Genomic DNA, 14,902 nt, shown 5'->3' with positions numbered 1-14,902 from the left:
AGGAGGCAGATTTTTCGGAATGTATACTGAAGGGCTTTTTATATCATTTCTGACAGATAAGAGCAGGAAGGTTATATTGAAGCCACCCAGAACTTTGGTTAAGCCACAGCAGAAGCACTGTGTGAAGCTCCTGTCATCACACTAAAGGAAGGATGGGATTGCATAGGATTGGGATGGAGAGGAGATCCACCAGAATGTTGCCTGGGATGGAGTGCTTTTGCTATGAAGACAGGATGGATAAGCTTGGTTGTTTTCTTTGCAGCAGAGAAGGTTGAGGGGGAACTTGATGAAGATGTGTAATATTATGACAGACATGGTCAGGGTGTTCATGTATCTGCGCCTCTTAGTCAAGAACAAGGGGTCACACTTTAAAATTAAAGACAGAAGTCGAGAGGAAAATGTTATCACCCAGAGGGTGGCGAGGGTATGGAATGCACTGCTCAGGAGGGTAGTTGAGCCTACACACACAATACTTGACAAAATTTTTGTCAAAGAGCTTTGACGAAGGGTCATTAGACTCGAAACGTCAGCTCTTTTCTCTCCTTACAGATGCTGCCAGACCTGCTGAGATTTTCCAGCATTTTCTCTTTTGGTTTCACAATCCTTGATTTGCTCATCTATTTTACTACATATATCTTCAAAAAATTCAAATAGGTTTGTCAAGCATTATGGCCCTTTCATAAAACCATCCTTACTACTGCTGCTGATGTCAGGCTAACCAGACTGTAATGCCCAGTCTCCTTCATCCCACCCTTTTTGTTTAAAAAAAAGTTTACATTTACCACCCTCCAACCTGATGGGACGCTAAAATCTACAGAATTTTGAAATGATAAATGAACACATCCTCTATTATCATCACTACCTTCTTTAGAACCCTGCTTTCAGCCCCATTAAATTTCTTCAGCTCTAAACACTTCTTTAAACTAATACTCCAGATTCTCAACTCTTCCTTTGGTCAGTGGTTGTCCATCAATTCCTCAAGGCTGTCCAAATAAGCAGCACCATACAAAGTCCTACAGTCTTCTAAGATTCAGACTGTCAAAATCAGCTGAATACATGTACTTCAGGGGTTAGAAGGAGAAATTATATAAGTTAGTCCTGTTTTCTCAAGAAGTTAGATGGTTAAGGACCATCTGCTCAAGGTCTTCAGGAAAAGACATGGCAGATAAACTATTTGCACTGCTTGGGGACTTTAAAACTAGGGCGAATGGTCTCACAATTAGGGCCATTCAGGAAAAGTGTTTGGAAGCACTTTGACACTCAAAGGGCAACAGATGTTTGAAATTCTTTTCAACAAATGACAATGGATGCTGGAACAGTTGTTAACTTAAACTGTTTTGTTAAGCAAAGATGTTAAGGGATATGGGCCAAAGGCAAGAGTAGGAGTTAGGCCATATATCAGCCATGATCATTAATGGGGGAATAGGCTTGAGGATCTGAATGGCCTATTTCTGTTTCTAAGCTCTAACTCTCAATTTTGAGGTGAAGCAAGGCTCTTGCAGATATAATCTGATATTTTCAAAATTCTGTGTGTTGATTGCTGAAATTGCAATGACAAATCTATTTGCATCAATTACAGGCAGGATAAACAATCTCCCTTAACAAGCAATAGGAAACTCCAACAAGACAGTGACCACCACAAAAAACATGTGGTGTCTGAAAGTACCAGCTCAAAGTAAAAAGACCAGCAAAATTACAGCTTACTGGATATCACACAACTTGACCAATGAACCAATGACACTGGTAGAGAAACTAAGTAAATTCTTATTGTGTTCTGAAGGAGGGTCACTAAACTCAAAATATGAACTGTTTTCTTTCCACAGATACTACCAGACCTGTTGAGTTTTTTCAGCAGTTTCTAACTTTTCTTTAAAACTTATTTGGTGCACTTGCAGGACAGAGGTTAGGTAAAAAATTGCCTTATATAGAGTCTTCTACTGAAGGAGGACCATATGCAGTCTTACGTATTTGACAAGAACCAAATCATACAAGTTGTATAATAACCATCGCTGGTCAACTGAGCTTTATCATAAACAGATTCCACTGAAATAGCACTTAACCATAGCCACAACAGATGAACAAAATGCCGCATTCTCAAAATCTATGAACGCATTAAGATTTAAAATTGTAAACCATCACAACACAGGCTCAAGGTGGATTGATTGTTTCACCTAGGACAGCACCCATAGCTGAATGGAATAACTATCTGACAGGCAGGCATACCTAACTCATGAACAGAAATCAAATTCTTGATTCCTTTAAAACATTGACTTGTAACGAAATTATGGAACCAGTTACGAATAATAACTCCATAGCATCTGATGGGGGGCAATGACCTCGTGACATGGTTGCTGGACTAGTAATCAAAAACCCAGGCCCTGCTCTAGGAACATGGAGTCAAATCAAATCCTATCACTGAAATAGTGAAATTGGAATTCAACACAAATCTGGAATGAAATATCTAATGATGACACCATTGTCATTCATCTTCAAACCCTGTTTTATCCATCCTTTAGGGGAGGAACAGTTAAATGGTCTGACCTAAATGTGACACCACAATGCACTGAATTCTCAATTGCCCTCTGAAATAGCTTAGCAAGCCACTTAGCTAAAATGTCTCAAAAACTAAATTTTACATACCACATGGCATCAACTAAGGCACCACAAACAACAGCAATGCCCCAGAATCATCATCAATCCTGGCTATGTCCTGAACCACAAGCAGGACAAACGCAGCAGAGGTGGCAAGTGGTATTTAGTCAGGTAGAAGCTATCCTGGAGTCCTCAACATTGACATCAGACCTCCATGGCCTCAGATTAAAGATAGGTAAGCCTCTAACTGACTATGCACTTCCTCATCTCCATATTAAAGACCAAGAGCAAGATGTCAAGGGCACAAAACATCCTCTGGATTGGGAACTTCAATCTCCATCGGCAAGAGTGGCTCAACAACAACAGATTGTGGCGTCCCCAAAGCAAGTAACTGCAGGACTGGGTCTACAGCAAATAGCAAGATAAGCAAAAGGGAAAAACACAGTTACCACATTCTTAATCTGCCTGCTGCAGACATATATCTATATGACAGCATTGATACTAATGACCACTGTACAACCAATTTGGCAAAAGAAGTCCTGCCCGAAAGTCCCACATACTCTCCATGCAGTTGTGTGGCACTATGACGGCTAAATGGGATAGATTTTGCCCAGATCTAATAACTCAAGACTGGATATCCACAAGGCACTGTCGGCCACCAACTGATTGCTTGCCAGCAAGTGTGCAACCTCAAGGCCTGGTATAAGCCACACTGTATAATCACTATCAAGCTAAGAAATCAACTCTGATTCAATGATGAAATGATGGCGAGCATGCCAGAAGCAGCACCACAGGTTATAAAACAGGATTACCACACCAAACAGAATCAGAAAGTGATAGACAGGAATAAACAATTCCATAACCAACTTCAGATTACTCAAATCTAATTTGACAGTTCTGATATATCTAGTTATGGATGGTGATGGGCAATTAAACGACTTACTGGAGGACTCAGCTCCCCAAGTATCCCCATCCACAATGCTTGGGAAGCACAGAACACCACTGCAAAAGATGAGGCTGAAGCATTTGCAACAATCTTCAATCAGAAGTGTTGAATGAATGATCCACCTCAGTTTCCTTCAGCAGCCCCAGTAGTACATACAAACTTGTTATCAAGAAATGGTTGGAGGAATGGAGACTGAAATGTCTATGGACCTTAACAACATTCCAACAACAGCACTGATCCCCGGTCAGAAAATGGACAAGAGGTGGATTCCACAGGTACGGGGAGAGTCACTACACTTGATATGAAGACCAAACTTGATTGCGTGGTATTCAGTAGCTCTGGCGAAACTACAATCAATAGTAACATCAGGGAGGCAATGGTCTAGACTTATCGTTTGACTATTAATTCAGAAACTCAGCTAATGTTCCAGGACCCAGGTTCGAATGCTACCACAGATGATGGAATTGGAACTAAATCAATGAAAACTTGAATTAAGAATCTACTGATGACCATGAAATCATTGCCGATTATCAGAAAAATCCATCTGGTTTACTAATTTCCTTCAATGAAGGAAATCTGCCATCTTCACCCACACCAATGTTTTACATTCAATGTGCCTGTGAAACTGCCGAGCAAACCTGTTATACCAATTGCTACAGTCTTGAAGAAATGAAACCAGACAGATCACCTGGCATAGACCTAGGCACCAGAAAAGACAATGGCAAAAACAGCCACGCAAAGTCCTCCTTCCTAATATCTGGGGTGAGTGCCAAACTTGGAAGAGCGGTCTCACAGACTAGTGAAGCAACAGCCTGACATTTTACGGGATGCTTCTGTGAATATGACCATGACCCAGACACCATCACCATCTCTGCAAGTCCTGTCCCACCAGGTGTGGCGACAGTGGTACACAGTTGGGAAGGAGTCCCCTGTGACTCAATATTGACTCTGGACACCATGAAATGTATGGCTTCAGGTCAAACAGGAGTACGAAGACCTCATGCTGATTATGTAACATTCTCCCTCAGCTAATAAATCAGTACTCAGTGTTAAACACATGTTGGAGAAAGCACACAAGGGTGACAAGGGCACAAATTATATTTTGGGTGGGGAATTTCAATGTGCACCACCAAAAGGTAGCTTGGCAGCAGCACTACTGATCGAGCTGGTCAGGTCCTAAACAACAGAGCTGCTAGTCTGAGGGACCCACCAAGACAAAGAAACACTTGACCTCATCCTTACCAACCTGCCAGCTGCAGATGCATCTGTCCATGACAGCATCAGTAACAGTGAGCACCGCACTGTCCTCGCCTTATAAAATTAACACTTGATCCACTGCCATTTGTTGAAGATAATTCTAAATATCTACCATCCTTTGTGTGTAGAAGTGCTTCCTAACATCTCTAAATTGTCTGGCACTAATTCTGAGACCATGACCCATGGCTTTATAATCTCAGAAGAAATAGTTTATCTTTATCTACCCTGTTAATATCTTGAAGACTTAGATCAGATCACCCCTAAAGCAGTCTACTTGTGAATTTTGTTTGTAACATACACCATCCACAAGGTGCACTGCAGTAACCCAAAGCATCTCCAAAGGCAACTTCCAAACCTGCCAACAGTTCTATCAGCAGGACAAGAGGTGCAGGTTCATGGTAACACAATAACCTGGGACTCCATCCAACATATCCACCATCCTGACTTGGAAATACATCACTGTTCCTTCAGTGCCACTGGGTAGAAATCCTAGAAGTTTGTTCCTAACATTGGGTGCAGGTATGCCCCCACCACCCTCAGACTGAACCAGCTCACTCCCAATTCTGCCACCAAGACCAAATAAGATTGAAAGACCTCCTTTTTCATTCAGGCCAGTTTTAATATTGTGTGTAATTGTAACACATTCTACTTATTGAGTAGAAAGAGGTGAAAGAGAAAACAGACTCACCCAGATAGTTCAAGTTGCTGTCAGATTCTGGTATTTCCTCTGGGAACACTGAAGACAAGGCCACAGCACTGCATGCACCTTTTTCATGCAGAACATCACCCAATGGTGCCAACTTGCTGCACATAATTGCGTCCCTGCTGACCGGTCGATTAACCACACTGTTAACCTCAAGCAGTGAAGCTGCATTGTCCCCATCCCCCAGTTTCAAAGGCTCTGTCGATGGAGGCCCTTTGTTCGAAATTGGATTCCGGGATGACACAGGGAGAGAGTCATCGTCACTGTCGAACCCAAAAGGATCTTCCAACGGTTCATCTTCTAGCTTCTGCCGTTTGGGCTGTTCCATTGGCTCTGGTTTGAGGTTGGGTCTCTTCTGGCTCAGCTGAGCCTTGAAAGTGCTTTCCCCCCATTTGGTGCTTATTTTTGCTCGCTTACCAGAAAACACTTCATCAAACTTAGAGTTGCTCGTACTCCCTTTCTTACTGTAGGTTTTCCCATATCTTGATGTCATGTTGACACCTCTTTCATATTCCCTGCCAATACAAAATTCAAACAAATTTTTTAAATTACATACAGCTAGATCTTCCATTCTAATTTTATGTCATTTAAGTAGTACAATAATTTGACTTTACAGGTTCAGAAAGTCCTATTTTTGGACTAGACCCAAGTGAATGCCTGGGTCTACCGAGTATTGTGCATTTCCTGCATCAACAAATCTCAACACATCACCTGTGTTGAATTGTTGGCAATTCTATGCTCTGAGTAAAACATGTAGTCTACACTAAATCACAAAGAGTGGAAATCTGGAATATTTTCAAAACAATAGCTCAGAACCTCTGAAGCTAAATTGATGTTGTTTGGTCATAATATCAAAGAATTGGACAGATCAAATTAAGATACCAATCAATCAATCAGCCATAGTTTTACAAAATAACAGGCTCAAAATGCTGAGCAGCCTGCACCTATTCCTATTCTCATCTCTATAAGCATTCTAAATGGTTATTCCATTCTAGTCTGTGCAGCCGGAGTTTGAGTATAAGATCGTACGACAACATTTATAGCAAAAGTTTCCAATGTGATGTAACAGAAATCATATATTGAAAAAGACCTGGATTGCTTCTTAAGTCTCTCATCGTTAGGAATGACCATGTTGGTTTCAGTTCTTTCATATGTAAATCACAAAACTTTTTATAAAAGTTACATTCTCAAGTGAACTTTAACAATTAGTACCTGTTTGTCCAGACAATGCATATGAAAGAACTGAAACCAACAGTTTCAGTTACATCACACTGTAAACCTTTGCTATAAATTGTGTCTTACGATCTTATACTCCGCAACCACCTGATGAAGGAGCAGCGCTCCGAAAGCTAGTGCTTCCAGTTAAACCTGTTGAACTATAACCTGGTGTGTGATTTTTAATTTTGTACACCCCAATCCAATACCAGCATCTCCAAATCATTGAAATGTAGGTAGTATTACATATGAACACAGCACCAAGGAGCTGTTTCTACATAGCAATGACAGCATCAGACTCATGTGACAAACTTTAAATTTTTTTTAAGTCTGTATCTTAGCTGTTAAAAACAGAATTTCAAATAGATTTTTCACCCTCAGTACCACTCCACTAGTCAGTGGATTCTCACAGTAAGCATTAAAAAGCAACATGGTGAGAGCTCATTCAAAAAAATGATCAACACCAACTAAACCAGATTTGTTTAACAGACTTCCATAATAACCTCTAACATAATTGTTCATGGAATGCCCTGCCAGTAACAGTGGTGGACTCTCCCTCTTTATGGGCATTTAAGAGGGCATTGGATAGGTATATGGAGGATAGTGGGTTAGTGTAGTTTAGGTGGGCTTGGATCGGTGCAACATCGAGGGCCCAAGGGCCTGTACTGCGCTGTATTCTTCTATGTTCTATGTTCTATAATTTAGTGGTGGGAAAAAAAAGAACTTGGAGCAGCACCTTGCAAATAGCTTATGGGTTCTATCTAAACATAGCATATTCCGCAGGCAAGATAACTGAAGTCACTCCAGCTACCTAAACTGCTGGTTTCCAATGCAGAGTGACAACATTGGCATGCGGTCAATTTCTGCACTGATTGAGGTTACCATGAAGGCCTCTCCTTCTCAACCGTGCCTAAGGCGTGGTGGCTGCACCAACAGTTCACTCTGAGAAAAATGTCCTCTGGGTCTATGATGACTTTACCTTTTTCACTAAACTTCATCTGAGAGATGTCGCAAAAGCAAAATAGCCACAAAACTTCCACCAGCCGAAGATAGTGCAGATATAAAATCCAAAATAAAATCATGTTACATGTACCATTTAACAGGAAAAAACTGCAGCTGAATTAGGCCAGCAAGACCCTAGAGTCCATTCTGTAAGATAATTAGACTACGGATGATCTGCACCTTAAGTCCATTTACTCACCTACAAAATGTTTCCTTGATACCTTTTAAACAAAAATTTAGCCATGTCAATCCTGAAATTTTCAAGTGACCATCAGTCTTTCAGAGAAGCAGTTTCCAGTCCTCCAAAACGCTTCTTCATTGTACGTCAAAACAGACTGGCTCTAAGCAAAATTTCTCCAAAGGAGAATAAAATAATCAGACTAGCAAGTTGAGAAAGTTTGTAGCTCAGGTTGAGGTTCTGGACATAGGTTTGCTCGCTGGGCTGGAATGAAAACGAACATTCTAGCTCATCAAGCAAACCTACATCCAGAATAATAAAACTCATGAGGATGCTCCAGAACAGCTTCCATAACAACCGACAGTTTGAGGGAGGCATCACATGGCCTGCTTAACTTAGCACCATTAACACAAAGATTTAAAACGAAACATCTATTACCAGACAGAATTTGCAAATAGAATTCTCCCAAAATCACAGGCCAGAATACCAAAGTGCAGCACTACCTCCTAAATACTTGAAAAAATCTTTACTCGTTTTGATGCCAAATTCCCAACACTTTCTCAGTTTTTGTATGAAAGATCTGTACAGGAGTATGGCTTGAAATTAAAGATCCTTGAACATTCAAAAGGTTTTGCTGATTTCTGAGGAATATTCAGGAAAGCCCAGCCAGCACTGTACAATTGTATTAAATGCAGATTATAATTTTAATAGACAAATTTGACATGACAGTAGCCATCTGTAAACTGTTCGGGGTAACAATGGTAAGCTTACTCATGAACCAGTTTGGTTTTCAACAACATTCAGCACTGGTCATTACAATTCTGCTCGAGCAGATTAATTCTATTTATTAATTACTGTAAATTAAATAATTTACTAAAAGTAAAAGCCCTGGCTTAAGATTAGGTCAAACTGGTCACTTTAATAGCAGGTAGAAACTGACCCCACCATTAATGATGAGAAGGGCACAATTAACAGCAACCAGAATGGACACAGAATAATAGCCTGGCAGCACCAGGAATAACTAGTACAAACACAGGAAACACAAGCAGTAGCTCAATCAACCTATAAAGACTGCTCTAACATTTGGTATGGCAACTTTGCCTCCCCACCCCTTTGTCCCCAATCTCACATCTTCTAATCACATTTCTTCCTCTCTCCCTCCATTACACCCTCAACACCAACTCACTCATCTCCTTGTCTGTCACACTATCCCCCTCAAATCCCTCTTCCTCCCAATGCCCTCTCCATTCCTCAGCCTTGCTCACTCCCTCCAGAATCACTCCCCTCATCCCACCACTGTCATTCACCTTCCAACTCACTCTCCCTCAACTACCCTAATACTTCTCCCTCACTCTGTCTCAGTCCTCTCACTCCCTCTCCACCCCACTCACTCACTCACCCATCCCTTACTTTGCCCTGCCACCTCCCTCCCAGACCCTCCCTCTGTCTCATTACCCCCACCTCTCCCTAGCTCAAACTCTCTCTCTGTCCATCTCATTCCTCTCAGTCTCTGTCACATCTCTCTCCCCCTGTCCGGACTGGGCTCTCTCTCCCCCTCTGTCCGGACTGGGCTCTCTCTCCCCCTGTCCGGACTGGGCTCTCTCTCCCCCTGTCCGGACTGGGCTCTCTCTCCCCCTGTCCGGACTGGGCTCTCTCTCCCCCTGTCCGGACTGGGCTCTCTCTCCCCCTGTCCGGACTGGGCTCTCTCTCCCCCTGTCCGGACTGGGCTCTCTCTCCCCCTGTCCGGACTGGGCTCTCTCTCCCCCTGTCCGGACTGGGCTCTCTCTCCCCCTGTCCGGACTGGGCTCTCTCTCCCCCTGTCCGGACTGGGCTCTCTCTCCCCCTGTCCGGACTGGGCTCTCTCTCTCTCCCCCTGTCCGGACTGGGCTCTCTCTCTCTCCCCCTGTCCGGACTGGGCTCTCTCTCTCTCCCCCTGTCCGGACTGGGCTCTCTCTCTCTCCCCCTGTCCGGACTGGGCTCTCTCTCTCTCCCCCTGTCCGGACTGGGCTCTCTCTCTCTCCCCCTGTCCGGACTGGGCTCTCTCTCTCTCCCCCTGTCCGGACTGGGCTCTCTCTCTCTCCCCCTGTCCGGACTGGGCTCTCTCTCTCTCCCCCTGTCCGGACTGGGCTCTCTCTCTCTCCCCCTGTCCGGACTGGGCTCTCTCTCTCTCCCCCTGTCCGGACTGGGCTCTCTCTCTCTCCCCCTGTCCGGACTGGGCTCTCTCTCTCTCCCCCTGTCCGGACTGGGCTCTCTCTCTCTCCCCCTGTCCGGACTGGGCTCTCTCTCCCCCTGTCCGGACTGGGCTCTCTCTCTCCCCCTGTCCGGACTGGGCTCTCTCTCCCCCTGTCCGGACTGGGCTCTCTCTCTCTCCCCCTGTCCGGACTGGGCTCTCTCTCTCTCCCCCTGTCCGGACTGGGCTCTCTCTCTCTCCCCCTGTCCGGACTGGGCTCTCTCTCTCTCCCCCTGTCCGGACTGGGCTCTCTCTCTCTCCCCCTGTCCGGACTGGGCTCTCTCTCTCTCCCCCTGTCCGGACTGGGCTCTCTCTCTCTCCCCCTGTCCGGACTGGGCTCTCTCTCTCTCCCCCTGTCCGGACTGGGCTCTCTCTCTCTCTCCCTGTCCGGACTGGGCTCTCTCTCTCTCCCCCTGTCCGGACTGGGCTCTCTCTCTCTCCCCCTGTCCGGACTGGGCTCTCTCTCTCTCCCCCTGTCCGGACTGGGCTCTCTCTCTCTCCCCGTGTCCGGACTGGGCTCTCTCTCTCTCCCCGTGTCCGGACTGGGCTCTCTCTCTCTCCCCCTGTCCGGACTGGGCTCTCTCTCTCTCCCCCTGTCCGGACTGGGCTCTCTCTCTCTCCCCCTGTCCGGACTGGGCTCTCTCTCTCTCCCCCTGTCCGGACTGGGCTCTCTCTCTCTCCCCCTGTCCGGACTGGGCTCTCTCTCTCTCCCCCTGTCCGGACTGGGCTCTCTCTCCCCCTGTCCGGACTGGGCTCTCTCTCTCTCCCCCTGTCCGGACTGGGCTCTCTCTCTCTCCCCCTGTCCGGACTGGGCTCTCTCTCCCCCTGTCCGGACTGGGCTCTCTCTCTCTCCCCCTGTCCGGACTGGGCTCTCTCTCTCTCCCCCTGTCCGGACTGGGCTCTCTCTCTCCCCTGTCCGGACTGGGCTCTCTCTCTCCCCCTGTCCGGACTGGGCTCTCTCTCTCTCCCCCTGTCCGGACTGGGCTCTCTCTCTCTCCCCCTGTCCGGACTGGGCTCTCTCTCTCCCCCTGTCCGGACTGGGCTCTCTCTCCCCTACAAACACCCAGCCCCCTCCGTGTTTCCACCTCGTGCTCAGTCTCTCCCGTTCCTCGCTCCAGGCCTGACCTCTCCCTCTCCCTCTCCCCGTGGGCCCCGCTCTGACCCGGGGAGTCTCTCTCCCTCCCCCTCCCTCTGATCACACCCCAGTCCCTGATTCCTCTCCCTCTCCCGGGTTTTGTTCCCCTCTCACCTCTCTCCGGTCTCCCTCTCTGGTCTATCTCTCTCCGGTTTCTCTTTCGTTGCCTCTCGGTCCCGCTCGCGCCTCTAACAGAAAAAACACCTCAGCGCCATAACCGCCCGGTCACCTGACCGCCCGCGCTCCAATCCGCGACGCCGTTACTGCCACCGTGACACCCAGCCCTGACACCCGCGCTCATTGGTGCGTCCGTGCGCAGCTTCAGCCAATTACACAACGTCCGCTGGGGAGTGTCGCAAAGTGCCGCACGGCGCGGCGCGCAGCCTGCTGGGAGTTGCAGTCTCAGTTCGCCGAATATTAAACTCAAACTGAGACTAAACTGCGATTATAAACGGGAAAGAGAGCGCGGAAGGCGGGAAGTTCAAATCCTGGTCAAAAGAAGAAAGCGCGGTGCGTGGTCTCTGCTGGGAAATGTAGTCCGCACGGTGCAACGGCCACTTCCGTTTCCGGGTCGCAGCCAATTGGAGCCGGCCCCGTGAAGTGGGGACCAATCGGAAGAGCGCGTATGACACGTGACCTCTAGCAGCGGCTCCCTCTGGGAGATGTAGTACTGCCGTAAAGTGGTCACGTGGGGCCGCAGGGCCTCCTGGGGGATGGAGTCATGCCCGAGTTAACCTTGACCCGGATCCGGAGCTGCAGGCCCTTCCCCGGTCACCGCGCTGGAGCCGGGGGGGGGGGGAGTGAGATAGGATTGGGCTGAATGGCCTCCCTTTGCTGTAAGCCTCAGGCCTGGTAGTAAACTCGAACCCACTGACCCCCCGCTCGGTCTTTAAGGAGGTTCGAGCCGCCTCTGACTGAGTCTAAATGAGGAAACTCCCACAGAATACACTTTGCTTCATTTCTGCTTTAAATGGGAAATCCCTGACTTTTACAAATATATGACCCCCCCCCCCTTCCCCACAACCACCTTTACATTAGATTACAGTGTGGAAACAGGCCCTTCGGCCCAACAAGTCCACACCGCCCCGCCGAAGCGCAACCCACCCATACTCCCCTTACCTAACACTACGGGCAATTTAGCATGGCCAATTCACCTGACCCTGCACATCTTTGGAATGTGGGAGGAAACCGGAGCACCCGGAGGTAACCCACGCAGACAAGGGGAGAATGTGCAAACTCCACACAGTCAGTCGCCTGAGGCGGGAATTGAACCCGGGTCTCTGGCGCTGCGAGGCAGCAGTGCTAACCACTGTGCCACCGTAACGCCCACAAATGTTCTAGATTCCCCCATCCAGTCCTTGCACCGTCACTGCTGGCATGAGGCACTTTAAGACATAGTCATATAGACCTACAGTATGGGAACTGGCTATTCAGCCCAACTTGCCGCCCAGTTTTCACAATTTAAACTAGTTTCATTTGATCCGTATCCCATTCATTTACCTGTCTAAATGTTCCTTCAATGATAAAAAAAATTCTTCCACCACAACATATGGCAGCCTGTCCCAGACACTCACCACCCTTTGTGTGAAACATTTGTCCTGCTGGAACCTTTAATATTTTTCCCCTCACCTTAAATCTATACTCTCTAGTTTCAGACTCACATAGCTGCCTCTCATGATTTTATAGACACCTCAATCTTCTCCACTCCGGGGAAGAAAAGTCCTGGCCTATCCAACTTTTTTTTATATAACTCAAAACCTTCCAGTCCACATAGCTTCCTAGTAAATCTTTTCTGCATTCTTCCTAGTTTAATAATGTCCGTTTGATAGAAGGGCACAGAAGAACCAACAAACAGAGACATAAATACCAGGTGGGACAGACCACCAACATGTTGCCAAAGATGCACTGATGATGTCACCTTGCAAGGGGACAAAACATTTGCAGAAAAACACACTGGCTCGCTCAACAAATCCAGGACTTCAGTGTTAAGTCCTGCCCTGCTGTTCTTTCCCAAAATGCAACATCATACATTTATCTAAGTTAAATGCCATCTGCCATTCTTCAGCCCATTGGTCCAATTGATCAAGATCTCACTGCATTCTCAGATAACTTTCTTCACTTTCCACTATACCACCAATCTTACTGTCATCTGCAAACTTACAAACTATACCTCCAAATTCTCATCCAAGCCATTTATATAGATGATGAATAACAGTGAACCCAGCATCAATCCTTGTGGCACACAACAGAGGAAGTGGTGGAAGCTAGTATAATTGCAACATGTAAAAGGCAGCTGGATGGGTATGTGAATTGGAAGGGCTTGGAGGGATATGGGCCAAGTGCTGACAAATCAGACTAGATTTATTTAGCACATCTAGTCGGCATGGACGGGTTGGACCGAAGGATCTGTTTCCATGCTATACATCTCCATAACTCTTCTTTCAAGTTAGAAGACCTATCTCTTTTAAATAGTGATAACATCTTTCCGATTTCAAAATAAAAAAAGCAGCTCAAGGCTATTCACAGCATAGATTTAAAGTCCTCCTCATTTAAATGTAGCTTTTAAATCACTAAAAACCAGCTTATGCACTAACAAGGCTATGTGAAGAGATCAGTGTATTTTGAAATTTTCTTTTTCTAAATCAATACCAAAGCAGAGGGAAGTGCCTGTGATGTGACAGGAACAGGAGAAGGTCATTCAGCCCATTGATCCTATCCTGCTATTCAATACAATCATGGCTGATCTAAGAGTTCAATGCCTTTTACCCATCCCATCCCATTACGTTGGTGCATCATTTGTAATCAGAAATTTCTAATTTAAAATAACTTGAAGACTTAAGCTTCCACCATCGTCTGTGACAGAGAATTCCAAAGTATCACAATCCTCTGAGTAAAAGATTTCTCATCTCATAAGTGCTATTTTTATTTGTAAATTGTACCCTGAATCCAGATTCCTCAATCAAAGGAGACATCTTATCTGCACCTCCCCTTCCTAACTTTTTAGATATTCTACAGGTTTCAATGAAATCATCTCTCATTCTTCGAAACCCTATGGAATACAGGCCTGGTTTGCCCAGTCTGTCTCCATAGGATAGTCCCACAGTCCCGGAACCAGTCTGGTCAACTTCACTGCGCTCCCTCTGTGGCAATAATATCTTTCCTGAGATAAGGAAACTAAAACTGCACACAGTCCTCCAGGTGCAGTCTAGTCAAGCTCCTGTGCAATTGATGCAAGACTTCACTACCTGTGTACTTAAATCCTCTTATGTTAAAGCCTAATATTCCATTAGCCTTCCTAATACCCTGTTACACCTGCATGTTAGCATTGTCACTAATTGATAAGACACCTTGGTCCTATTGTACATCTGTACATTCCAACCTATTACCTCACATTTCCAACATTATATTCCACCTGCCATGTCCTTGTCCACTCACTAAGCCTGGCCAAAACCTCTAGAGCTGCTTTACATCTTCCTCTCAACACATGCTCCCACTCAGAATTGTATCATCTGCAAATTTGGAAATTTTTATGAAAAGCTGGGACCTAAGCACTGATCCTTAGGGAACCCCAGTAATCCCAGCCTGCTAATGTGAAAATGGTCCATTTATTTCTACTCTCTATTTATAGTCTGTTAGCCAATCAT

The 14,902-nt window shown here is 45.9% G+C and overlaps 1 protein-coding gene across 2 annotated transcripts in view; it reads right to left on the bottom strand.

The window, feature by feature from the left end:
• Nucleotides 1–11,470, bottom strand: part of LOC122541951 (wings apart-like protein homolog) — a 209,272-nt gene extending 197,802 nt beyond the window's left edge. The window contains exons 1-2 of one of the 2 annotated variants that reach the window (XM_043679247.2): nucleotides 11,373–11,470; nucleotides 5,484–6,013 (exon numbers count right to left, since the gene is read on the bottom strand). In XM_043679247.2, coding sequence (XP_043535182.1) covers nucleotides 5,484–5,991 — 508 coding nt within the window. In that variant the 5' untranslated portion in view covers nucleotides 5,992–6,013; nucleotides 11,373–11,470. Of the gene's footprint in view, nucleotides 1–5,483; nucleotides 6,014–7,914; nucleotides 8,045–11,372 lie in introns of those variants that run through there. The other variant, XM_087982429.1, reaches the window with a different exon arrangement.
• Between the last annotated feature and the right edge of the window lie 3,432 nt (nucleotides 11,471–14,902).

This window comes from Chiloscyllium plagiosum, unplaced genomic scaffold, assembly GCF_037043375.1.
Source record: "Chiloscyllium plagiosum isolate Xiang-an unplaced genomic scaffold, Cpla_swu_hap1 HiC_scaffold_43, whole genome shotgun sequence".
Lineage (NCBI taxonomy): Eukaryota > Metazoa > Chordata > Chondrichthyes > Orectolobiformes > Hemiscylliidae > Chiloscyllium > Chiloscyllium plagiosum.
This window is presented reverse-complemented; position numbering and strand designations above follow the sequence as displayed.